Genomic DNA, 26,149 nt, shown 5'->3' on the forward strand with positions numbered 1-26,149 from the left:
CCCTAGGGATCCATGGCCCTGTAACGCCCCAACCCAACACACCCGACTCAGCTTTGGGATCTTAGTGAAACATTCATTGTTTCCAGGTGTGTTAGCCCAAGGCCAGAGTGACCACAGTACACCGGACCCACCCGGCCAGGACTGAGCAGCCCAGTAGCAAGCGATTTTCTAAACAGGTGTCTCCTCTGACATAGTCATGTTTTCAATACAGACTCCCTTTGTCATACAGTATTCCATATAAGGCATCCAGACAGATCTTTTGAAAGTTGCACAGTATACCCTTAATCTTAAAACAAATCTAGTGATACTGTACATAACTTGACATTTCTTCCAAACATTGTGGGAGGATAACCAACCTTGCAATGAATGGCAATGCATTTATTTAGGTTACACAGTTTCTTCTGATAACTGTCTCCAGTATCAACATTTTCAAGCAAACCAAAACAGGGAGAAGGGAGAACCTGTAGACATACTTAGATAAAAGTACATACTCTTTGTCAGAATTCAGCCAGCCTTCACAAGACCACAACATATGCAAATATGTCCCCTTTTGTGCTTTACACCTCCAGCAGAATACAACTTCTGAGTGCATGATATTCAGTTTCACTAGCATTAGGTACGTTCCATGGATGGTCTTTTATGTCTGAGATTCTGTGAACATGACTGGGCATTTTAACATATCTGGATCCATTCATCATTATCAATAAAGTCTCCCAGGTCTTTCTCACACATTGGGAAAAGCTTCTATCAACCCTTGATGCAGTTTGGAAATAATCTTTGGAGGTTTGTTAGACTGCCTTAAAATAGCATCTGGCACCTCATATGCATTTTACAATAATATTGTACCCGTGGATGCCACTGAGAGTCCCTGTTGTACTACTAATAAGCAAAGCCATTATGAGAAGGAATAAAACACAGCTAACCAGCAACCACATAATCTATTGACTGCATCATATTAAATATAAGTTTGTATTTTAAGTATCAGTCTATCAAAATGTATTGCTGATAATTAGTCTACATTGTGCCGTGTTGTTATAGAGGAAAGGTAAACCACATCTAATTAATTATTTTTAATTTATAATTCGTAGGCCTGTTATTCGTGCATGATGTTACAGGTTGCTGCCTGTAGATGAGCTGATTCATCAGGTGTTTAGGTAAATTGTCAAGGAATTACGTCAGCTAATTCACATTAAAGATGTGAACTAAAACAAATATGTACATTTTTATCCCGGATGTCGCCATGCCTGGATTTGCTTAGTTCAATTCCTCCAGACTGTGCTTCGCGAAGGCTCAGGACAACTGGAGGAGGATGTGACGGATGAGGGAGACTATCCACGAGAAAGACGACGCACGAGCGACCGACGGACGGATCAGTATTCAGGCGCTTCAGGCGAAGCAAACAGGTGGCTGCCTCGTACAAAATGGGTAACGCTGACTCCAAACTCAACTTCAGGAAAGCTGTGATACGACTAACAACCAAAACACAGGTTTGTTAACATAATAATGCTCTTTTGTATAGGCCAATGCAGCATTTAAATATTTATGAACAGTTCTGTTTTTCAAGATAAAAATAGCAATTCAAGTGGGCCAGATGGTAGTCTGCCTACAAGTTGTATTTGACATACATGGATGAGTGACATGGATGATTGGGTGCTAGAGAAATACAGTAATGATTACCATCAGTCCAAAAGCAGAGTTTACTGGTTAAATGTAAACTTTTAATTAAAATGTAGGACTAGGAAATGTATATTTTGTTATTGGCTATAAACTGACAATTAGATTAATTGTAGGGTACTGTTATAAATGCTGCGAATTTGTGCCATCAAATAGTGGACTCATAATATCGGCAACAATGTATCTATGTTGTAATCAAATGTAACATTGTAGTCATACTTCTGTAGTTATAATAAACACAACCAAGAGCCTCGTATCAGGTGCAGACAGTCGTTCTAAGGTGTATCCTATTTACAGAGCTATAATGAGATGTGAATATGAATACTGTACATTTGGGGGCTGTATTTGAATCAATCATTTTCCTGCTTTATTCTTCCTTGATTAAAAAAATAAAATTGAATGAAGGTAGCCTAGAAACCATTTCCAGCTACATTTATGATGACATTGAATGAATCATAACACTCAGACAATATGGCGGATTTAAGGTGGGATGAAAGACATTCAAGTTAGTTAAATAAGCATTAGTCTAAAGTGCACTGTTTGGGTGACATTTACTCTGTCATCAAGGCAAAACAAGTAGCTGAATATATTGTCTGTACAACAAAACAAAAGTAAATTTCATCATATGTGTTGTTCATTGGGGTGGCACGTAGTCTAGTGGTTAGAGCGTTGGACTAGTAGCCGAAAGGTTGCAAGATCAAATCCCCGAGCTGACAAGTTAAAAATCTGTTGTTCTGACCCTGAACAAGGTAGTTAACCCACTGTTCCTAGGCTGTCATTGAAAATAAGAATTTGTTCTTCACTGACTTGCCTAGTTAAATAAAGGTCAAATAAAAAAATGGATGGTTTCCTGGGCACAGATCTTAGTCCTGGACTAAAAAGCAATGCTCAATGAAGAATCTCCATCAAAAGTGTTTTTTAGTCCATGACTAAGTTTATTATGTCTATATTTATCTGCTCTGCTCCTGAAGGCTACAGCCAAGCAGGTTTCTGAATTAATAATGTATGAGTTAATAGAGAAGGGAAATGGCAGCATCCCAACTGTCTGTGCTCATCAATGAGAGCACACTCACATGATGTAGAGTGGAGTGACGTCTGGGACTGGGTTTAGATGGGGCCTGGCTCTGTGTGTCTGAGAGTGGAGTGACGTCTGGGACTGGGTTTAGATGGGGCCTGGCTCTGTGTGTCTGAGAGTGGAGTGACGACTGGGACTGGGTTTAGATGGGGCCTGGCTCTGTGTGTCTGAGAGTGGAGTGACGACTGGGACTGGGTTTAGATGGGGCCTGGCTCTGTGTGTCTGAGAGTGGAGTGACGACTGGGACTGGGTTTAGATGGGGCCTGGCTCTGTGTGTCTGAGAGTGGAGTGACGACTGGGTTTAGATGGGGCCTGGCTCTGTGTGTCTGAGAGTGGAGTGATGTCTGGGACTGGGTTTAGATGAGGCCTGGCTCTGTGTGTCTGAGAGTGGAGTGACGTCTGGCACTGGGTTTAGATGGGGCCTGGCTCTGTGTGTCTGAGAGTGGAGTGATGTCTGGGACTGGGTTTAGATGGGGCCTGGCTCTGTGTGTCTGAGAGTGGAGTGACGTCTGGTTCTATCTGTTTGATGGTGTGCAGAATGGAGATTGTTTCCTCTGACTCACTGTTCTGGTCAGTAGTCTAAAATGAATCTATGATCTTATGCTATCTATTTGTTTTTTGTAAGCTGTTTGTAATCAATTTGAATATTTGAGAATTAACCAATGATATTAGGCCACACTTGGCCATGATCACAGACACCTGTGTGCCTTTTGACACTATAAAAACGAGTCATCCCGCAGTGTTTGTGATTCTACCCTGATGAAGACAGCTTGGCTGTCGAAACGTTGGTAATTAAGTTTTTTGCATCTGAGCTCAAAGAGTGTGTGGCTCTCCTTTATTTTCAAGGGAAATGTCTACAGAACAGACTAAAGAAAAAGTTGCACTCATTTATTTTTCTTGCTGTGAATTTATTTGACAAAACTTTTGGCTACAGAGCCTTCAGATAGGGTTTTGGGATGGGGAATATATCTAATCCCTGTTTGTTGCCTCATCTCCCCCAGCCTGTGGAGACTACAGACGATGCTTTCTGGGACCAGTTCTGGGCGGATACTGCCACGACCATCCAGGATGTGTTCGCTCTGGTGCCGGCAGCGGAGATACGAGCTGTCAGGGAGGAATCTCCCTCCAATCTAGCAACCCTCTGCTACAAGGTAATGTAGGGTAGGATACAGTACATCCTCTGTGTGTGTATGTGAGTTTAACCTTTATTTTTTATACCTTGGATACAATTGGTGTAATAGGAATGCAAGACGGTGTACAGTAACAGTAAATTCTATGGCAAAAATCAGAACACGAACCAGACCACTCTTTGGTCATTTAAAAACCTGCTGTATGTAAAATATTGTGTGCTATAGCTTGGAAGATAAATAAATGGGACTCAGGATGACAACATGATGTTTGTTTTCAACATTAGGGCCGTTTTCCTAAATAAGTTCAATCCGCCTCGTGTTTTGTTTCCTTGCCACGATACTAATGAGTATTGCAATACTTGCATTGTCCCGGCCCTAGTAACAGGCGTATGCTGAGTGTGTTAAGTGGTTCTGTAATGTAGTAACAGGTGTGTTCTGAGTGTGTTAAGTGCTGCTGTACTGCAGTATCGGGCAGGTGTTCCACCTGGGTTTGCTTCCAATATGTCTCTAGTTGTTTTTAAATGGTGTGTTTCATCCTTTTCTGTATTTAAGCAGATTATATTGGGTACCTTCGATACAGATGGTGTTAAAGGAATGCTAGTGTTTGTTGCAGCAAACACCATTGTAAATGTAATTGTATGCCTGTGTTGAGCTTCAAGGGTCTACTGTATAAGCCCTCAAATGGAAACGCTTGCATAAGCAAGAAATTAAGCAGTGTGTGAGAGGAAGTGTTGTATTTGACTAACTGTACATGTTCATGTGTTCATTCCAGGCAGTGGAGAAGCTAGTCCAGGCGGCTGAATCTGGTTGTCCCTCAGAGAAGGAGAGACAGATAGTCCTGAACTGCACCCGTCTGCTCACACGTATCCTACCATACATCTTTGAGGATGCAGACTGGAGAGGGTTCTTGTGGTCTACCGTGCCTGGAGCTCGGGTGAGAATACTGTACTACTCATCAACGGCACCATCCAATATTGATAAAAAATGCTGTGTCCCAGAAGTGTTCTGTGCTATCCTTGCCCATTGGACATGTAACCTTTAAGTGATTTCATTATATTTGCAATTTGCATATCAGTTTATCAGTGGTCAGGGTCATTTTAATTAGGTGAGACTCACTTATGTGTTCCTTTATTATTTGGGAATTAAGAGGGATGCATTCTCTATCGCATGCTGCCAAGGATGCCAGTCTCGCTCTCCACTTGTTTTTAGCACCTCAGACTTGACCACTTGCAGGGAGAAGTGACCACTTGCAGGGAGAAGCTGTGTGGCGGGGCAAGGGAGAAAGAGGAAGGAGCATCGGGGCTAGTTGCATTAGAAGGGCTGGGAGATGAGGAAGTGTTGGACGGGCAAGGAGGCATGGCTGAGTCAAATTAATGAAGTGGCTCAGCCAAACGCTCCTTGTCAGTAACAACCACATTATCAGCATTAAGGGACATGGGCAGCTGTGAGGAGGAGGGTTTATTCTGCAGGTCTTTCTTCGTTTTCCAGAACTTCTTGGGGTTCGACCCACAGAGAGAGAACTCCTTAACCTGTTGAGAGTAGGGGGCAGTATTTTGATGTTTGGATGAAAAATGTACCCAAATGAAACTGCCTATTTCTCAGGCCCAGAATCTAGAATATGCATATAATTGTCAGATTAGGATAGAAAACACTCTAAAGTTTCCAAAACTGTTAAAATATTGTCTGTGAGTATAACATAACTGGTATTGCAGGTGAAAACCTGAGGAAAATCCAACCAGGAAGTGCTGTTTTTCCTGAAACCTCTCTGTTACATTGCATGCCTTCCCTCCATTTAAAGGGATATCAACCAGATTCCTTTTCCTATAGCTTCCACATGGTGTGAAGAGTCTTTAGACATAGTTTCAGGATTTTATTCTGAAAAATGAGCGAGAAAGATCACATCGCGTCATTGGATGGCTGGGTGCCAGCAGAGTTTTGCATGCATGAGCAGCTTGGAGCTGACATTTTCTCTCACTCCTATTGAAAAAGCTACGGTCCAGTTGAAATATTATCGATTACTTATTGTAAAAACAACCTGAGGATTGATTATAAAAAACGTTTGACATAGTTCTACGAACTTTACGGATAGTATTTGTAATTTTCTTCTGCCCCGTCGTGACCGCTCGCGCCTGTGGATTTCTGAACATAACACGCCAACCAAATGGAGGGTTTTGGATTTAAAAAGAGTCTTTATGGAACAAAAGGAACATTTATTATGTAACTGGGAGTCTCGTGAGTGCAAACATCCGTAGATCATCAAAGGTAAGCAAATCATTTTATTGCTTTTCTGACTTTCGTGACAATCTACTTTGCTGCTAGCTGTTTGTAATGTTTTGTCTACTGAGAGCTATCCTCACATAAATGCTTGCATAGATTTCGCCGAAAAGCTTTTTTGAAATCTGACATGCCAGGTTGATTAACCACAAGCTAAGCTGTGTTTTGCTATATTGCACTTGTGATTTCATGAAAATTTGAATTTGGCGCTCTGCAATTCAGCGGATGTTGACGAAAATGATCCCGCTAACGAGATAGATGCATCAAGAAATTGAGGTATCTACTGTAACTTTGGTTTTCTAGATAGCCTGAGTGCACTTATTTCTCCTGAACAACAGCTAGTTAGCCTGGGTATGCGTGTGCCGAGCCTTTCACCAAATGGTGTTCTTGAGGTGGAGTAACTCTGAAAGATCACAAGAACTCCAAGGGGTGCTAGACCCCTGCTTGTTTTATGTTGGAATACAAGAGGCTTAATGATGTCTGCTCTGTAACAATACAAATCTTGAGTTCATATGCATGACGTATTATGCATAAACAGACTTATTTGTACCCCTTTTTCTCCCCATTTCGTGATCTCCAATTGGTAGTTACAGTCTTGTCCCATCGCTGCAACTCCCCTACAGACTTGGGAGAGGCAAAGGTCGAGAGCCATGTGTATGGTTTCCTAGAAACAACTAACCATTTGGCTCAACTTACCCCACTCTCCCCTACTTGTTACAGATCATTGGATAGAATAGGTTTGTCTTATGGTGAAAAGGATGCTGGTGATTTAGCACAACATGCACTGTGGGCTTGGAGAATGGACAGACAGACAGAGGAAGAAAATTCTTCCCAAGACTCTGGTTTAACTTTTCAGCTCCCTTTTCAGTTTTCTAAGGAACATATTTTCTTCTTGAATTTGTGAGTGAGCGCCCCACTCTCATACTGACTGTCCCCCACTACTGCAGCCGCTGCTGTGCTGTCTGGTGGAAACTGCATGTATTCAAGTTTTCAAAGCTCTGACCAGCCAGCATTGTAGGATGAGCCCAAGCTGGGTTGTGTTCATTTGGACACACTGTAGCAAAATGTTTAACAACTTTGTGTAACGCAAAATAAAATGTGCATTTCTTATTAGACAAGATCAGGTAGTACCTAGGGCTGTTGTGATGACCATATTACCGTCACACTGGCGGTCATTAAGGCTGTCAAATTCCACATGACCGTTTAGTCATAGTAATTAGGCTTCTCCAAGCTCTGATGCTGCTTGCTAACTTGCTGGTACTCAGCACTCTATTGTCCCTATAATCACTCTGCCATCAATGCAAATGTATCAACTCTAATCAAACACTTCATAAGAGCTCATGTTGCGCAACATTTCTATATGCTATGCAATTGCAGGAGAAAACAGAGTGATGGCCTTAAAAAGAACAGGATTCCATCAGCTTTTTATAGGCTAGGCCTACTATATTTATTTCTCAACTCCCCTAATATTTAGCACATTGGTTATATTTGCAACAGGATTATAGCCACACAACAACAGCAGGTAAAATGGCGATGACTTGGCAGAGATAGTGTGTTATGTTCGGAATACACATCCATACTTTACACATTTGGATACCTGTGTGTTTGTGTGTTTACTACATGCATAAGGTGAATTCACCAATTTGTAAGTCGCTCTGGATAAGAGCGTCTGCCAAATGACTTAAATGTAAATGTAAATAGCCTACCTGGCTGGCATGATAATAAACCATGGGGAAAAGTATTCTCCATTCGCTATTTAAGTGCATAGATTACATGTATATTTTTCCCGCTGCCCCTGTTTTGATACAGGTGCATGATAATGGTCCATTCTAAATCAAAACAAATGTCACATACATATTATTTAGCATATGTAAAGATAAGATTAAATCAAGAATAGTCTGATGGGTGACAATATTGGCCTATCAAGTATGAATTATATATTATCACTTGTGATATAATGAAATAATGCCTTTTTTGCGACTTTTTCGAATCATAGTCGCACACCCCATGTAGCCTAGCCTATACAATGTTTTTTTTTACACGTTAATTTCATATAAAGCAATAAAGTCATATGTGCTCAGTTTTAGGACGATTTTAAGCAGAATACGAAATACAAAAACAATTAGAAACATCTAAAGTGCTCAATTCTGTTTATTTTCCTGAACAAACAGCTCTGTCATAATTCACTCACATTCACTCTCACACACCTCTCCATCAGGCTTGGAGCTATATTTAAAAATAAAAAAAGTTTGTATCACAACTAAAGTTGCCAAATAATTAATCTGCTTTGCAAGGGGTGTAGAGCCTAACCTGCATACATAATCAGTGCATGAGATTCAAGTTTGGGGAAGATAATTTTCACCATATAAATGCACCTTTTTTAATAAAAATATTACATGTATAATTGCATTTGCGGTCACTTTTGATAATGGTGTTTTCCGCTAATGGAACATTTGCGCTTATAGCCTACTACACTTATAATGTGAAGAAATGGCCTAATAGTTTATCAACGTTTTAAACTAAACGTTCTGATCTGTTGCGTCAGCCACATTGCGTAAAAAAGTTTTTGTTGTTGCTAGTGCTTGTATTAATGTGGGATCTTTTGCATCCCACAACTGTCCCAGACTATGTTTGGAATATATATTTCTTGCAGAGAATACAATAGGCCGACTTTTGTACTATGGAGGATAGTAGATGTGTTTTTGCTGTTCGTTAAGCCTTACTCATCTTGTTGGCTGACGACAAGTAAATGTGGACAGATCTTCCAATATCTTCAATATGCACCTCAGAATTGGATAAGGTCGCACGCAGTTGCGTCCCCGATGTGGCTCTCTTCACTTGTAGCCTGTGAGAAAGACCCAATCACATGATGGATAGCCATGTGAGTGATAAGGGATTCGGCTCGCTCAACACTCAGGGAGAAGGGCACAAAGGCCACTGGCCACAAAAGGCATGGATTTATTTTAGGATGCATTACAGCCACACAAAGGAGATGCCTCCTTGAAAATCTAGGCTTTATCGAGTGCTTGTCAAATTGTAAATGAGTAACTGATGTGTGTACAGCGTGTGCAAAAAACAAAGCAGAGCTCATGCCTTTTTCAATAATTTAAAAAAATCATCATTCATCGCATCATACAGCCTTACAATGTATTAAAAATCAAAACATATAACCCAATGTTTGTAGAACTAAAGTTACATTAATAACTCTAAATTAAGCATATACTGTAGGAATACATATTTCTTTGTTAACCGCTCAACACATAATAGCCTCGTTGCGCCCTCATCGTTTGTTCAATTGTTTTCTTCATACTATAAAATAATGCCACAGATTTCTAAGCAAATCTTGTCTGCTAAAGGAACTAGTGTAGCCCACAGCCATATGGCATAGCCAGATCAGGACCTAACATAAAGTCAAATCAGAGTATGCTATTCTGTTCTTCTGAAATTGACTATATTTTCTTCATATCATGCTTCTTTAAACCTGTTTACAATAAATAATGTATTTATTGTGAAGGTGTAAGCTATATTACATGGATTTATTAGACTTTTTTAAAGTAGATGTTCCAAAGATCTGCATCAGTGGCTTATAGGCTACGTGTGTAAGCCAGGAGATGCTAAATGGGTTTATGTCCATTACCGTGAGACCGACAGTTATTTGCTTGACTCTCACCAGCTGACGGAATGTCGTGACCACTATAGCCCTAGTAGAACCTCCCCGTTACAGTCCATCTTCTTCCAGGGTTTTTCGCCTTATGAACACAGACCTGGTGTTGAGTCAGGTCACTGTCCCAGGCAGAGAGAACTCTTTTGAGGTGGGGCTTTCCTTCTCCCCACATGTCTGCTAATTGTTGGACCAGCTGGTTCTCCTGTAACCTGGCCTGTAGAGCATCTCAGCCTGCCTGAACACTGTTCCTATTGTGTCGCCCTCCCCCATCCCTCCCTCCTGGCCAGTGGTTGAATTGAGTAGGTATTGGATAGCCTTTAATTAAAATGAGAGGCTGGATGGGTGAATGCCAAACTATTATGGGAGTCGGTGTGAATGCGGAACGGTTGTAGCAATCGGTGAGGCATTCTCTACTACAGACTGAACTGGTTGGGGTACTATGTTTTTCCCGATAGCTTTAAGAACCCAGGCAGTCACACACAGTCAGGCAGTTAAGGTGAAAGTGGCCTGAAGACCTGCTAAGTATTTGGAAAGGGTAGTACTATGGTCTCGAAACACAATTGAGTTTGATATGTTTTTGTCATGCTCGTTATTGATAATCCTTAACCCATTTTATACTACAATGTAAGATACAGTACCAGTCAAAAGTTTGGACACCTACGCATTCAAAGGGTTTTCTTTTGTTTTTACTATTTTCTACATGGTAAAATAATAGTAAAGAAAGTCAAACTTAGAAATAACACATGGAATCATGTAGTACCCAAAAGTGTTAAACAAATCAAAATATATTTTTATATTTGAGATTTTTCAAAGTAACCCTCTTTGCCTTGATGACAGCTTTGCACACTCTTGGCATTCTCTCAACCAGCTTCACCTGGAATGCTTTTCCAACAGTCTTGAAGGAATTCCCACATGTGCTAAGCACTTGTTGATTGCTTTTCCTTCACTCTGCGGTTCAATTCATCTCAAACCATGTCAATTGGGTTGAGGTCAGTTGATTGTGGAGGCCAGGTCATCTGATGCAGCACTCCATCACTCTCCTTCTTGGTCAAATAGCCTTTACACAGTCTGGAGGTGTGTTGAGTCATTGTCCTGTTGAAAAACAAATGATATTCCCACTAAGTGCAAACAAGATGGGATGGGGTATCGCTGCAGAATGCTGTAGTAGCCATGCTGGTTAAGTGTACCTTGCATTCCACCTACTATGCATCTCACAAAGCCATGACGTTTGGAACCCAAAATCTCAAATTTGGAATCATCTGACCAAAGGACAGATTTTCACCGGTCTGTTGTACATTTCTCATGTTTCTTGGCCCAAGCAAGACTCTTTTTATTATTGGTGACCTTTAGTCGTGGTTTCTTTGCAGCAGTTCGACCATGAAGGCCTGATTTACGCAGTCTCCTCTGAACAGTTGATGTTGTGTCTTACTTGAACTCTGTGAAGCATTTATTTGGGATAATGAACTTATCCTCTGCAGCAGGGGTAAGTTTGGGTCATCCTTTCCTGTGGCGGTTCTCACGAGAGCCAGTTTCATCATTGCACTTGATGGTTTTTGTGACTGCACTTGAAGAAACTTTCAAAGTTTTTGAAATGTTTCGAATTGACTGACCTCATGTCTTAAAGTAATGATGGAATGTCGTTTCTCTTTGCTTATTTCAGCTGTTCCTGCAATAATATGGACTTGGTCTTTTACCAAATAGGGCTATCTTCTGTCGTCCACCCCTACCTTGTCACAACACAACTGATTGGCTCAAAAGCATTAATTCCACAAATTAACTTTTTCTCCCCAATTTCGTGGTATCCAATTGTTAGTAGTTACTGTCTTGTCTCATCGTTACAACTCATGAAGCTTGTTGAGAGAATGCCAAGAGTGTGCAAAGCTGTCATCAAGGCAAAGGGTGGCTAAGGTTATATCCTTCCTGTTTGGCCCTGTCCGGGGTGTCCTCGGATGGGGCCACAGTGTCTCCTGACCCCTCCTGTCTCAGCCTCCAGTATTTATGCTGCAGTAGTTTATGTGTCGGGGGCTAGGGTCAGTTTGTTATATCTGGAGTACTTCTCCTGTCCTATTCGGTGTCCTGTGTGAATTTAAGTGTGCTCTCTCTAATTCTCTCTTTCTCTCTCTCTCTCGGAGGACCTGAGCCCTAGGATCATGCCTCAGGACTACCTGACATGACGACTACTTGCTGTCCCCAGTCCACCTGGCCGTGCTGCTGCTCCAGTTTCAACTGTTCTGCCTTATTATTATTGGACCATGCTGGTCATTTATGAACATTTGAACATCTTCTGTTATAATCTCCACCCGGCACAGCCAGAAGAGGACCGGCCACCCCACATAGCCTGGTTCCTCTCTAGGTTTCTTCCTAGGTTTTGGCCTTTCTAGGGAGTTTTTCCTAGCCACCGTGCTTCTACACCTGCATTGCTTGCTGTTTGGGGTTTTAGGCTGGGTTTCTGTACAGCACTTTGAGATATCAGCTGATGTATGAAGGACTATATAAATAAATTTGATTTTGTTTTGATTTACATTGAAGAATCTCAAATGAAATATATTTTGATTTGCTTAACACTTTTTTGTTACTACATGATTCCATGTGTTATTTCATAGTTTTGATGTCTTCACTATTATTCTACAATGTAGAAAATAGTAAAAATTAAGAAAAAACCCTGGAATGAGTAGGTGTGTCCAAACTTTTGACTGGTACTGTATACATGCACTATTAGTATCTAAAATATGTGTTCTTTCCTGTGGCTAAACTCTGTTTCCTAGCAAGATGAAGGTAATGATGATGGAGCGAGGCCCCTGGCTGAGTCTCTCCTCCTGGCTGTATCTGACCTGCTCTTTTGTCCAGACTTCACCGTTCAGAGTCACAAGAGAGCCGGCCCGGTGAGTAACCTCATACAGAAACGCTATGAGAGGTGGCCTCCTGAGTGGTGCAATGGTCTAAGGCACTGCATCACTGTGCCACTAGAGATTCTGGGTTCGTGTCCAACCTCTGTTGCAGCTGTGGGGCGGGGAACAATTTGGCCCAGCGTCATCCGGGTTAGGGGAGGGTTTTGCCTTTCCATTGAATTTTGTCTGCATTGGTCAATCCAAAATGGCTTTTTAAGGCTGTCATTGAATTTTTTTTATTGCCTATTACCAAGTCATTTACAGTTTCTATGCCTTTAGTTTCCCATGTAGACCAATTTATCAGTGAATTCTGATAAGCTATCCAAGGATTGTTCCATAATGTTTTGTTTTTAGGGAGTGATATTGGTTCTTGTTGAATACATTTAATTTTCTTCCGTATTGTTATAAACTATGAAGTTATTCTGGGGATGAGCATTCGCATCTTCAATTGTACCCATTTGTTCTTCTAGTGCATTTAACTATATTTATTAAGAAAAAGCCTTGGGTAGGTAGTTCATACAATCCCACGTCTGGAAGGTTAAAACCACCCTCAGACTTAGAAAGATATAAAACGTTCCTTTTTTATTCAATACATTTTTAATTGGCCATATAAAGTATGTTATGACTGAGTATATATTTTTAAAGAATGTCTTCGGTTAGGTAATTGGCCATGCCACTCTGAATAGGTTTATTTAATTTAATCTGCTTTCATATTGTTTTGTAATGGAATAAAGTTATCTTTATATATTTGTTGTTTGCTGTCACTTAGTAAGCATCCTAAGTATTTAAAGGATTGCTGCAGATCTTGAATTATTCCTTTTATTTTCCTATTGCCATTTTTTTTCCCACATTAATTTTATATCTTGATTGTAGTATATTGGTCAGGTATCACAGGAGGTTATCTGCGAATAAGTTTAGTTTATATTCATGTTTACCATTACTGATACCTGTTATGAATGGGTCTGGTTCAATTGCCAGTGAAAACAGGAGGGGGAGAGGGGACATCTCTGTCTTGTGACCCTGACCCTTTCTAAAGAAATTGAATCAGATAATGTACAGTATTATTTGTGTATATTATACAGTGCCTTGCGAAAGTATTCGGCCCCCTTGAACTTTGCGACCTTTTGCCACATTTCAGGCTTCAAACATAAAGATATAAAACTGTGGGACACAATCATGAAGTGGAACGACATTTATTGGATATTTCAAACTTTTTTAACAAATCAAAAACTGAAAAATTGGGCGTGCAAAATATTCAGCCCCTTTACTTTCAGTGCAGCAAACTCTCTCCAGAAGTTCAGTGAGGATCTCTGAATGATCCAATGTTGACCTAAATGACTAATGATGATAAATACAATCCACCTGTGTGTAATCAAGTCTCCGTATAAATGCACCTGCACTGTGATAGTCTCAGAGGTCCGTTAAAAGCACAGAGAGCATCATGAAGAACAAGGAACACACCAGGCAGGTCCGAGATACTGTTGTGAAGAAGTTTAAAGCTGGATGTGGATACAGAAAGATTTCCCAAGCTTTAAACATCCCAAGGAGCACTGTGCAAGCGATAATATTGAAATGGAAGGAGTATCAGACCACTGCAAATCTACCAAGACCTGGCCGTCCCTCTAAACTTTCAGCTCATACAAGGAGAAGACTGATCGGAGATACAGCCAAGAGGCCCATGATCACTCTGGATGAACTGCAGAGATCTACAGCTGAGGTGGGAGACTCTGTCCATAGGACAACAATCAGTCGTATATTGCACAAATCTGGCCTTTATGGAAGAGTGGCAAGAAGAAAGACATTTCTTAAAGATATCCATAAAAAGTGTTGTTTAAAGTTTGCCACAAGCCACCTGGGAGACACACCAAACATGTGGAAGAAGGTGCTCTGGTCAGATGAAACCAAAATTGAACTTTTTGGCAACAATGCAAAACGTTATGTTTGGCGTAAAAGCAACACAGCTCATCACCCTGAACACACCATACCCACTGTCAAACATGGTGGTGGCAGCATCATGGTTTGGGCCTGCTTTTCTTCAGCAGGGACAGGGAAGATGGTTAAAATTGATGGGAAGATGGATGGTGCCAAATACAGGACCATTCTGGAAGAAAACCTGATGGAGTCTGCAAAAGACCTGAGACTGGGACGGAGATTTGTCTTCCAACAAGACAATGATCCAAAACATAAAGCAAAATCTACAATGGAATGGTTCAAAAATAAACATATCCAGGTGTTAGAATGGCCAAGTCAAAGTCCAGACCTGAATCCAATCGAGAATCTGTGGAAAGAACTGAAAACTGCTGTTCACAAATGCTCTCCATACAACCTCACTGAGCTCGAGCTGTTTTGCAAGGAGGAATGGGAAACAATTTCAGTCTCTCGATGTGCAAAACTGATAGAGACATACCCCAAGCAACTTACAGCTGTAATCGCAGCAAAAGGTGGCGCTACAAAGTATTAACTTAAGGGGGCTGAATAATTTTGCACGCCCAATTTTTCAGTTTTTGATTTGTTAAAAAAGTTTGAAATATCCAATAAATGTCGTTCCACTTCATGATTGTGTCCCACTTGTTGTTGATTCTTCACAAAAAAATACAGTTTTATATCTTTATGTTTGAAGCTTGAAATGTGGCAAAAGGTCACAAAGTTCAAGGGGGACGAATACTTTCGCAAGGCACTGTAGCTTTTTTTTAATAAGAGTCTTTTCCATATCAACAGCCATTATTGATAAACCTATAGCTTGTTTTTTGAGTATTGTATTAACCTGGACATTTTATTGTATTTGTTTATACCGTTTGATTTGTATCACATGGTAAGACTTTTGCCATTCTATTGCTTATAAGCTTTGTTATTATTTTATTGACACAATTTAATAAACTTAAACTTGGGTCTATAATCAGTAAGAGACTCTCCAGATTTTCCTGGTTTTAATATAACTGAAATAACGGTTTGATACATGGAACTAGGAAGTACTGAATTGTGTGACGTGTGCTGTCATTTGTGTAAGTAGAGGCACTACTTTGTCCTAAAATGTTGAATAGATTTCTATGGGAATGCCATCCATTTCTTGTGCTTTTCTCTGCATGAATATTTCTTCTTGGGTGATCTGTTTTTAGTGATTTATTTTTTTGTCTGCTAATAATTGCTTCAGAGTTGTTGAGTCTAAGAAGCGATAGGGTCCGTCCAACTGTTTAATTTAAAGTTTGTATTTAATTTTGCGGGGGAAAATTGTAACTCAAGATCTGCTCACAAAAACGAGATTATGCAGACGTTTGCATTAATCTCAAATTAAGATCCTAAGTTCCTAAGTGAACAGAATGTCCCATTAGACCCCTGTTGTGCTTCCATGCTGTGTGTAATTCACCTGTTAGCTCCGTTAGCTCCCCTGTGCAGACTAGGCTCCAGACTCAAGACTCAAGTCCTGAGTGTGAGGTGAGGTGTGACCCTGGGCCATGTTTGTCAACTGGGCTGAGGAGGAGGAGGGTGGTGAACACTTCTTATCCACTGTGCAAACACCTCTATGCTGTTGTTTCCGGCCACACAGGGCCCAATGGTGTTTGACAGGGCCGTGAAAATAAAATGGTCACCCTCCACCCTCCCTATCCTCCAGTTGACCACTCACTCACAGCTACTCAACATACACACGTGCATGCACACGGAAATGTCACACTCAGTGGAGCACTTGATGGTGTGAGGAAAAAAATGGACAGCAGAGTTGTGTGGAGCAGAGTGGAGATGGAGAATAGCCAGGGGCTGTGTGTATTCTGTGTATCCCTATCGATTCAAGGATCCAGGCAGTCACACACAGGCAGTTAAGGCTGAATGACTGCTAACTATTTGGAAAGGCTAATTTGCTTGCCTGAGGAACATGCACAGACACACACATGCACGTCTATCACTACCAAGGTTGGAGTCTAACTATTGATTAGAGTGAATAATATCATGACAGAGTTCCTACACAACTGAATTTACTATAGTAATCTATGAAGATTAAAAATGGGGCTGCTGCTGACACTCCTTCTAGGCAGTTAAAATCTCTCTCTGCAGAGGTGTTGGACAATAGGTGGACAAAGTCAGATGAGTGCTCAGCTCAGGCCACTTGTAAAATCACAAGGTAGACAGAAGTGTGAACAAAGGTTGTGTCCCAAATGACACCCCATTCCCTATATAGTGCACTACTTTTGACCAAAGCCCTATAGGCCCTGGTCAGGAATAGTAATCTATATAAAGCAGGGATGGGCAACTTTGATGGGGATGGGAGCCATCAAAAATTGGAACTCAACATGAGTGGCAGGTCTGCGTACCCAGATCTGTACCCACACATGTAGTCAGAGCCAGCCCTATCCTTTTGGGGGGGGCCATAAGCAACATTTTGATGGGCCCCAAACCCCCCACCTTGCAAGCAAAACATTTCAGCGGCCCCCCTCTTGGCAGTGGAGAGAGGTTTTAGAGTTTATTTCCTGCAATTCTACATGTTGTTGTTAGGCATTGAGAAAATGTCCGATTTTAAAGCAAGTTTGCTGAAATTCTACACATTTTGCCATTGGGTGGAAAGAAATATTTGCAGTTTTTACTATGATATCTGAATGAGAGTGGATAAAAAAAATCAGTTGTGGCCCCCGGACGGTTATTCAACCATGATTACTACAAGTAATCGACAGGTAGCCTAGTGGTTAGCACGTTGGACCAGTAACCGAAAGGTTGCAAGATTGAATCCCCGAGCTGACAAGGTAAAAATCTGCCGTTCTGACCCTGAACAAGGCAGTTAACCCACTGTTCCTAGGAGGTCATTGAAAATAAGAATTTGTTCTTATTGCCTAGTTAAATAAAGGTCCCCCCCCCACACACCCACACACACAAAAGGTCTGCCAGTTGCCCAGCCCTGATATAAGGGGTAAGGCACTATAAGGGGTAGGGTGACTGTGCTGATTCCCAGCCACAGTCACTCTGCCTTTTGCACATGACTATGTATCCCCCTGTCGATCAGGCTATTTGACTCAGTTGGCTGCTACTGTAGTGCCATACTCCATCTTGCCAGTCACCCATTCATTACCGACAAGCCCCGATGCATTCAGTTCATGATTTATCTCACAGTCGCAGCACCCCCGCCCCTCTGTTGATATGAGTAAAGCACTGTCCACCATGTCCTTTGATCTCTGCACTGTAGGGTGGCAATAACTGATATCCCATTTGACATTCATCAATTATTTACTTTACACATTGTGCAGTAAACCATGTTTTATAGTAAACCAAACAATCATTGTTCTACATTAGTGTAACAACATTTATTCGAATTTTGTAGGATTTCATGAACAAAAACCTGAAAAAATTAGGTTTGAAGGTCACATCAATGTTCTCTTGTTTCCAAGGACACAGAGGAGGACATGCAGTCGATAGACAGTTGTGAGTACATCTGGGAGGCAGGGGTGGGGTTCGCTCAGTCACCCCCCCTCGACTACATCCACGACCTCAACAGGTGAGATCACAGCACCAGGGAGGATGGAGAGAGGGCATCTCTGAATTCCTAGATCTACTTGTGTAGATATGAGAGGATTGGATAGATATAATTAGTACGGCGACAATTCCACTTGGCTTATCGGGGGACAAGATGGAACTCCCACTACAATGCTTACACATATCCAACTCTCTCAGATCTACACAAGTGACTAGAGCAGTTGAGTTTCAGTTGGTGGTCAAAAATAATGTAAAATGACCAGGAATAATAATAATAATACTACAAATTTATTCAGAAATTCTGTTCCCAAGTATTCCCACAAATAGAAATTCACATGATCATGTCTCAATGTAATCAAGGTACAGTATGTATTTGAACTATCATTTCAATCTCTTTTTGTGCTTATTTGTGGTAAATTTGCGATGTACAAATTATTATAATTATTTTCTGAAACCAGACCGTTTGCTGGGATAAACTAAATCAGCCCCGTGGTTAAATCTAGGTGCCTACCTCTGGCCTAGAGGGTAGGGGCAAGGGGTTGATTTGGGATTTACAAGATGTTTTCCATCTTTCTCTCCACTGTCCTGGTCAGGACGGAGCTGCTGAAGCTGCTTCTGACCTGTTTCTCTGACGCCATGTACCTGCCCCCCTCTGCCGAGAACAACATCCTCAACCGCTGGGTTACCTTCTTCAGCTCTACAGATAACAGGTAACACACACACACTTTATGACTGATTTGGTTTGAAGCGTGTGTGTGTGTTACACTCATCCTAACTTCTTCCTCCCCCTCCCAGACATGCCCTGCCTCTCTTCACATCTCTCCTAAACGTGGTGTGCGCCTATGACCCAGTGGGGTACGGTATCCCCTACAACTACTTGATGTTCTCTGACTACCGAGAGGTGCTGGTGGAGCATGCTGTCCAGATCCTCATAGTGACTCTGGAGCACGAGGCCGGGGCAGCTGCAGCCACAGCTCAACACAACCTGGACCACTTACACTTCCTCTCCGCCTCTGCGATGGAAGACAAGGAGGTAAGAGAACCTGAATAGCTTCCACAGAGGGCTGAGTGTCTGGGTTTTCACTCCTCCCTTGTACACGATTGATGAATTAAAGTCACTAATTAGTAAGGAACTCCCCTCATCTAGCTTTCTAGGTCTTAATTGAAAGGAAAAAAATAAAACCAGCAGCGACTAGGCCCTATATGGTGTGAGTTTGACACCCCTGCTTTACATCTCAGCTACTTGTGGAGAACTGGATAGGAATAAGCAACATGGTGGTAGCTCGAGCTTGCCTCTGGCCACATGGAATTGTTAGAGGTTGTATCATCTGATAACATTTCTCTTCCTTGTGTTCTCAGCTTGTGGGACCAGACAACCTGTTTGTTAACTACCTGTCCAGGATCCATAGGGAGGAGGTAGGAGACTAATGTACACTGTTCAAACGGTCAAACCAGAGCCATATGACTCAATGGGTCAACCAGAGGTCTTTTTTTAACACTTCAAGTCACCGTAAATTGATAGATTGTTGTTTTTCCTTCCTGTCTATCCCCAGGACTTCAGCTTCATTCTGAAGGGCCTGGCCAGACTGATGACCAACCCTCTGATCCAAACCTACCTGCCCAACTCTACCAAGAAGATCCAGTTCCACCAAGAACTCCTGGTGCTCTTCTGGAAGCTCTGTGACTTCAACAAGGTTTGGACTGGAGCCCTAGCACCGGCATCCTCTCATTCCTATATTGAAGGATACAACAGTGCCTTAGTAGCCTTAATACTGTCCTAGATGGACTAGTAGTCTCACCCCATCACTTCTAGCCTGGTCCCAGATCTGTTTGGGACTTCAACAAGGTTTCGGAGCACACAGAGTTCTTCTGCCCTAAGACCATCCTAGGTCATATGGTTCTTAGTTTCTGTTCTAGCCTCACTCTACACAGCTGTTTCCCCTTCTAGCCTCACTCTACACAACTGTTTCCCCTTCTAGCCTCACTCTACACAGCTGTTTCCCCTTCTAGCCTCACTCTTCACAGCTGTTTCCCCTTCTAGCATCACTCTAAACAGCTGTTCCCCCTTCTAGCATCACTCTACACAGCTGTTCCCCCATCTAGCCTCACTCTACACAGCTGTTCCCCCATCTAGCATCACTCTTCACAGCTGTTCCCTCTTCTAGCCTCACTCTACACAGCTGTTCCCCCATCTAGCCTCACTCTTCACATGTGTTCCCCCATCTAGCCTCACTCTTCACAGCTGTTCCCAACATTAGTGGTCCTTAGTCATATATTTACAGTTCATTGAATAATAATAATTTTGCATCTCTCATTTCGGTTCATTAAGAACACTGAGGGGTGTCTAGAGAGTAGGGTAAAGTGGCACATCTGTGTTTGTTAGGTGCCATGGTCTTTGGAGGTCTGTGCCGCACACTGCCTCTCACATCCATTCACTTCTCAACACTTTCTGCATCCTGTTCTTCTACCGTTCTTCCCTCAACACTGTGCTACCTGGTACATGCCTCATTGCGTCGCACGTTGATTACATGTTTACATACTCCTCGCTCTCTCATCGGGTATGCACTGAGGAGATGAGGTGCCTTTTTAAAGTGTTTCTCTAAATAAATGTAAACCAGCTGCAAACTTAAGCTTAAGGGCAAGGTCTTAACGATTCTGATAATAATTTAGTTTTAACTTTGACAACTCTTGTCTAAAGTGTTTGTGTCTAACCTCTGGGTTTCTGTCTGTGACATTTTTAAGTACAGTACTGCTGTTCCTGTTGCACACCGTACAGGGGAGACTATTCATATACTATTGAAGCTCAATCTCTTAGCCCCTTTGTGGGCTAAAAGGGATCCAAATAAAAAAACATTTTATTTTTTGTGTGTTTCAGAAGTTTCTGTTCTTCGTGTTAAAGAGCAGTGATGTTCTGGATGTCCTGGTGCCTATCCTGTTCTACCTGAATGATGCACGAGCTGACCAGTGTGAGTCACATAAAACTGTCTGAGTCGGTGGCACTGAGAGATATGGCAGCTCTGCTTCTTGCTCCTAAGCAACTTTGCAGTTACAAGCATTTTGCTACACCCGGAATAACATCTGCTAAATATATGTAGGGGACCAATAAAATGTGATTTGTGTGCATTTTCCGAATGCAGTCTGTGTATGTTTTGGGATTGTTGGGTACTAGGTGTACATGCACTCTGTCTTAGTTTATAGTGTGTGTTTGTGTGACATGCACTGTGTGTGTGTGTGTGCAGCTTGTGTGGGCCTGATACACATTGGTGTCTTTATCCTGCTGCTGCTGAGTGGAGAGAGGAACTTTGGTGTGCGTCTGAATAAAACCTATTCGGTACGGGTCCCCATGGACATCCCTGTGTTCACTGGAACACATGCTGATCTGCTCATCATGGTGAGTAGTGCTTCTGGTGCTGTCTGGATGGGAGATTTCTCAGTGCTTCCCTGGATGGGAGTGGGTTGAGGGAATTATATATTTTACATGCTCTGATGAAAGTCTTTGTTGACCGAAAAGCCTGGCACATAAACTGAAACTACCACTGATTCAAGTGTGTGGAGACTATTCATAGTACACTATTAAGGTAACTGTGCACAGTTGCCTTATGTTAGTTCATTTGTGATTGTCTAGATTTTCCACAAAATCATCACAGGTGGACACCTGCACCTGAAGCCTCTCTTTGACTGCCTGCTTACCATCATAGTGAATGGTGAGCGCTCCTATTCTATTTAAATCTGTGGGTGAGTGTCTGACTGTCAGTGAAATGGTCACCACCTGTTGGCAGCATCTGGGTATTACAGTTTCTTGACGCCAGTACTCCACCATCCTCCACAGTGTCTCCCTACCTGAAGAGTCTGTCCATGGTAGCAGCCAACAAGCTGCTCCACCTCCTGGAAGCCTTCTCCACCAACTGGTTCCTGTTCTCTGCCTCCCAGAACCATCATCTGATCTTCTTCCTGCTCGAGGTCTTCAACAACCTCATACAGTATCAGTTTGATGGTAAGGCCTGGCCGTAGCTAGTTCGGGTCCCATATCTGATTGTGCTATCTTGCCAAGCATGGCAATGAGTGACAAGGTGTTGGCAAGACAGCACAAAGTGATCTGGGACCCGGGCTCTATAGTCTCACGTTGTCAGTCGTCAAAAAGTAGTAGAGCAAACCTGGGGTCATGAGGCTAGGTTGGCTCACTCCTCCAAAGATTTTACCACGCACTGACTGGGCGGTATGGGAACTACACCATCTCTTGGTGGATATTGGGATTGTTTCAACATGGTTGACTTTAAATGACCAGAACATAAACTGCCACACTGACACTATTTAAGAGCACTTTTCTTTACATTATAAACCTGCCCAATGTTTGTTCCTCCCCCCTCCAGGTAACTGTAACCTGGTGTACACCCTCATCCGCAAGCGCAACATCTTCCATCAGCTGGCCAATCTGACCTCTGACCCGGTCACTATCCACAAGGTAAAGAGAGAGAGAATGTGCTCTCTAATGTAAAAGTCTATACCATACAACAGCAAACAGTGGATCTTAAAATGAAAAAGGGGCCAGCACTCACTTGACACAGTTGCAGTTGAATCATTGAAACTTTTATTGATCATTTTCTTCTCCATCCACATAACAAGGCCCTAGAGATGAAGAAGATGACATTGGCTCGTATCTCCCGTACCAACTCCCAGGAGACCATCTCCATGGATGGGTCCCGACCGGCCATCCCAGCTGAGCCAGGGACCCTCAAAGCCAGCCTCGTGGCCATACCAGGTACCCCCTCTCCTCTTTGGAGCTCACCATGCATGCATGTATTTTGCAAAGCACATTTCCCTATGGTATGCTAATGTTTTCTATTAACTTGGCTTTGCCGGTTGTCCACTAAGCTTCACTAACTTATAACCTATCACTCTACAACTCCGTTCATCACAGATATTGGAATTCTCTCAGCCCTTTTTATTTAAAAAAACAGCAGTTGATTTGGTTTAGTCATTTTCACCAAATATCATAGCAATCCCTTATTTGACATCAGTTTTGTTCCATTGTTAGAAACCATTGAACACTTCTCTAAGAGTCTGCTGTCACTGTAGCTATTGACAAGCTGACAAAGAAGGCTCAGGTCTCTGAGGATGGCACCATGGTCTGTCTCCAGCACAACACACACTCTCCACAGATGACTGCTGACCAGCATACACACAGCCTGCAGCCTCAAACGGCTGGTGACCAGCACAAACACTCTCCACAGTCCTCTGACACCAACACCAGTGGTATAGCAGGAGCCAGCAACACAGAGTCCAATTCAGGGAGAGACAATGAGGTAAGAGCTCTGATTGGGGAGACTCATGATCCCAGCTCACTGGAAATCAATCCATGGGGGAATGATTTAGTGAATTGCGAACATGTATCAGGACAACATATATCCAGAATGCAACTTCTCAAGTGACATGATTTTGTAAAGAAAATGCTATTGAGCCTAGTGACGACCACAATGGTTACTCTTATTCCTGTCAGGAGGCAGTGTCAGACCCCGCCAGGGGTTGTTTGTCCAGAATGTCAGCATCAGCTACATATTGGAACCCTACTCCAGACTGGGTAAGAGAACTCCCTCCCCTTTCCATCCAACCCTAAACATGGAGTACATTCACAGCTGGGGTGTTATGTACATCATTGGTAAGATCTTTCCTTCTCTCCCTCCCGATAGATGGTGACCTGCTCTCCTTTCTCTGTACTGTTCTCCGTCAGGTCCTCTCCTGGAAGAGTAAGCTTCCTCTCCAGACGATCATGAGGCTGCTACAAGTCCTGGTTCCTCAGGTGGAGAAGATCTGTATAGACAAGTAAGGTAGAAGGATCCTAATCTTACCAACAATGTAAAATGGGCGGGGGGGGGGGGGGTTACTTTTCAATTCAAGAGAGTATGACAGAGCATTTGTTGGATCATTTGATTTTGATTGTGGAACCCATAACTGACCAGAACACAGAGTGATCAATATCATTCCCCAGAACTGGACTAGCATGGATGAGATATACCAATTCTTTTAATCTAACCTGCCCAGGGACTACAGTTAAAAATTAGCCATTTGGATAAAACAGCCACTTTGACAGTATTGTTGATTAATGTGCACTGTCCCTGCAAAACTAAAGTATATGCTTTTCTCTTCCAGGGGCCTGACAGATGAGTCAGAGATCCTGAAGTTCCTGCAGCATGGTACACTGGTGGGCCTGCTGCCTGTGCCACACCCCATCCTCATCAGGAAGTACCAGGCTAACGCGGGCACTGCCATGTGGTTCCGCACATACACGTGGGGTGTCATTTACCTACGGTAAGCAACATGGGTCAAATGAAAATATTAAAATATTTGATGGTGATGACAGTAAATACTTGTATTATAAGACCCAATCCATGTACAGAATGAATATGATTAAGTTAAGATCTACTTTGGAGTAAATACAAAAGAGCAGTGCAGGCTATTGCCGAATCCCGAAAGCAGGATTATTAAATTGGCCAGCGAACTTTGATTAATAGCCACATAACTTGATTTTCTGGTTGATAAAGAAATCAACATTTGTATATTGGTTGTTGTCAAGTCAGTTAAACATTATCATTATATTTCTCAAGATGATTTCAAGCAATTTTGGTCATCTGGCTAACTATTTTTGATCCAGCTACCTTTACCAGCTCCCAGGTCTAGGAATAAAGTGTACCAGCTGGTGGTCAGTCAGTGTGTTTGTCACATCTACTTGCCGAGTCACTTATTCCATGACTCAGAGGTGATTGTGAGTTATTCTCTCAAATTGAATCTGATCTTTATTAACTCCTTTCCCCTGGGCTTTTGTTACCGTAGTAATGTGGATCCTCCAATCTGGTACGACACCGACGTCAGACTGTTTGAGATCCAGAGGATCTAACTGGAGGAGGTGAAGAGGTCTCTACGACTGCGTCTGAAATAGCACTCTGACCCCTATATAGTGCATAGCTTTTGACAGGAGCCCTATGGACCCTTGTCAAAAGTAGTGCACTATATAAGGGGATAGGGTGCTATTTGGGAAGCACACTGTGTCTCTCTGGAACTGGGTTGTCTGGCTGGTTCCCCCTCAGAACCACAAACTCATAACCGTCTCTTACCAACTGCCATCTTCAAACCTGAACAGAAGTCTGGATGAGGAAGAGGACAGATGAAGATTAAACGGACATACCTGCTCTCGAAAACAAGAATTGACAGTTTTTTTCCTGCATTTTGTTTCTTGCCAAACCTGTAAATCATCATGTAATAAACCACTTTTCCTACACGCTGTCTGCTACTACAACTGCCAAAATATCTGCCATATCAACCCTCTACTGGTGTGTATTTTCTATGTCAGTATATTCCTTCACTTCTTCAACCTTGATGTAACTTTTTTTCCCAAACAAAAACCATGTATACACTACCGTCTGTATACGTTAAGTAATCTGATATTTAAGTTTATGTTTTAGATTATGTATTGCACTTATTTTCAGTATCTCCTTTTTCAGGAAGCTTCATTTTTCCCCTATTATCGCTGTAAAATGTATGTTTATTTTTGTGTGAAATAGACTTAGACTAGCGTGAGCCTCACTAAAGGATGCAGCTTTAAGAAACCTGTCATGTCTGAATTAAAAAGGCAGACTCGTGCTGAATCCCACATCGCCCCTCCAATTCCGTGTTCACGTGCCCCATTCGCCATATGCACACGTGCTGAGGGTGTGAAAATAATGGATGGCTAATTAGATCCCACCCCGATAGCCACTTTGACCGAGTCAGCTATGCTCTCCGCTTCAGAGTGATGTGGTATCCCATAACTCATTGCGTTATTTGAGTTTGTGTAATTTCACACAAAATAAATGCGGTGTGGCTTGTTATGAGCCACCTGTATTTGTTTGTGTCTAATGTTGAGGCTTTACACATGTAACATGAAATACTTCCCACAGTAAATGTTTGTTACCAATGTTTATATCTTGTAAAATGACAGGGATTTTTCTCATTTGAA

At 42.1% G+C, this 26,149-nt stretch overlaps 1 protein-coding gene across 1 annotated transcript; it reads left to right on the plus strand.

The window, feature by feature from the left end:
* The first annotated feature begins 1,185 nt into the window (after positions 1 to 1,185).
* Positions 1,186 to 26,149, plus strand: LOC135512058 (protein HID1-like). Its single transcript, XM_064933671.1, has 20 exons — positions 1,186 to 1,487; positions 3,751 to 3,900; positions 4,652 to 4,813; positions 12,583 to 12,699; positions 18,075 to 18,181; positions 18,753 to 18,869; positions 18,955 to 19,192; positions 19,519 to 19,575; positions 19,713 to 19,853; positions 21,035 to 21,125; positions 21,399 to 21,550; positions 21,785 to 21,863; positions 21,989 to 22,153; positions 22,530 to 22,621; positions 22,783 to 22,918; positions 23,236 to 23,462; positions 23,657 to 23,737; positions 23,888 to 23,979; positions 24,307 to 24,465; positions 24,988 to 26,149. Exons 1-20 carry the CDS (start codon positions 1,422 to 1,424, stop codon positions 25,049 to 25,051), a joined length of 2,493 nt encoding a protein of 830 aa, XP_064789743.1. The 5' UTR covers positions 1,186 to 1,421; the 3' UTR covers positions 25,052 to 26,149.

Source organism: Oncorhynchus masou, chromosome 24 (assembly GCF_036934945.1).
Source record: "Oncorhynchus masou masou isolate Uvic2021 chromosome 24, UVic_Omas_1.1, whole genome shotgun sequence".
Taxonomy (NCBI): Eukaryota; Metazoa; Chordata; class Actinopteri; order Salmoniformes; family Salmonidae; genus Oncorhynchus; species Oncorhynchus masou.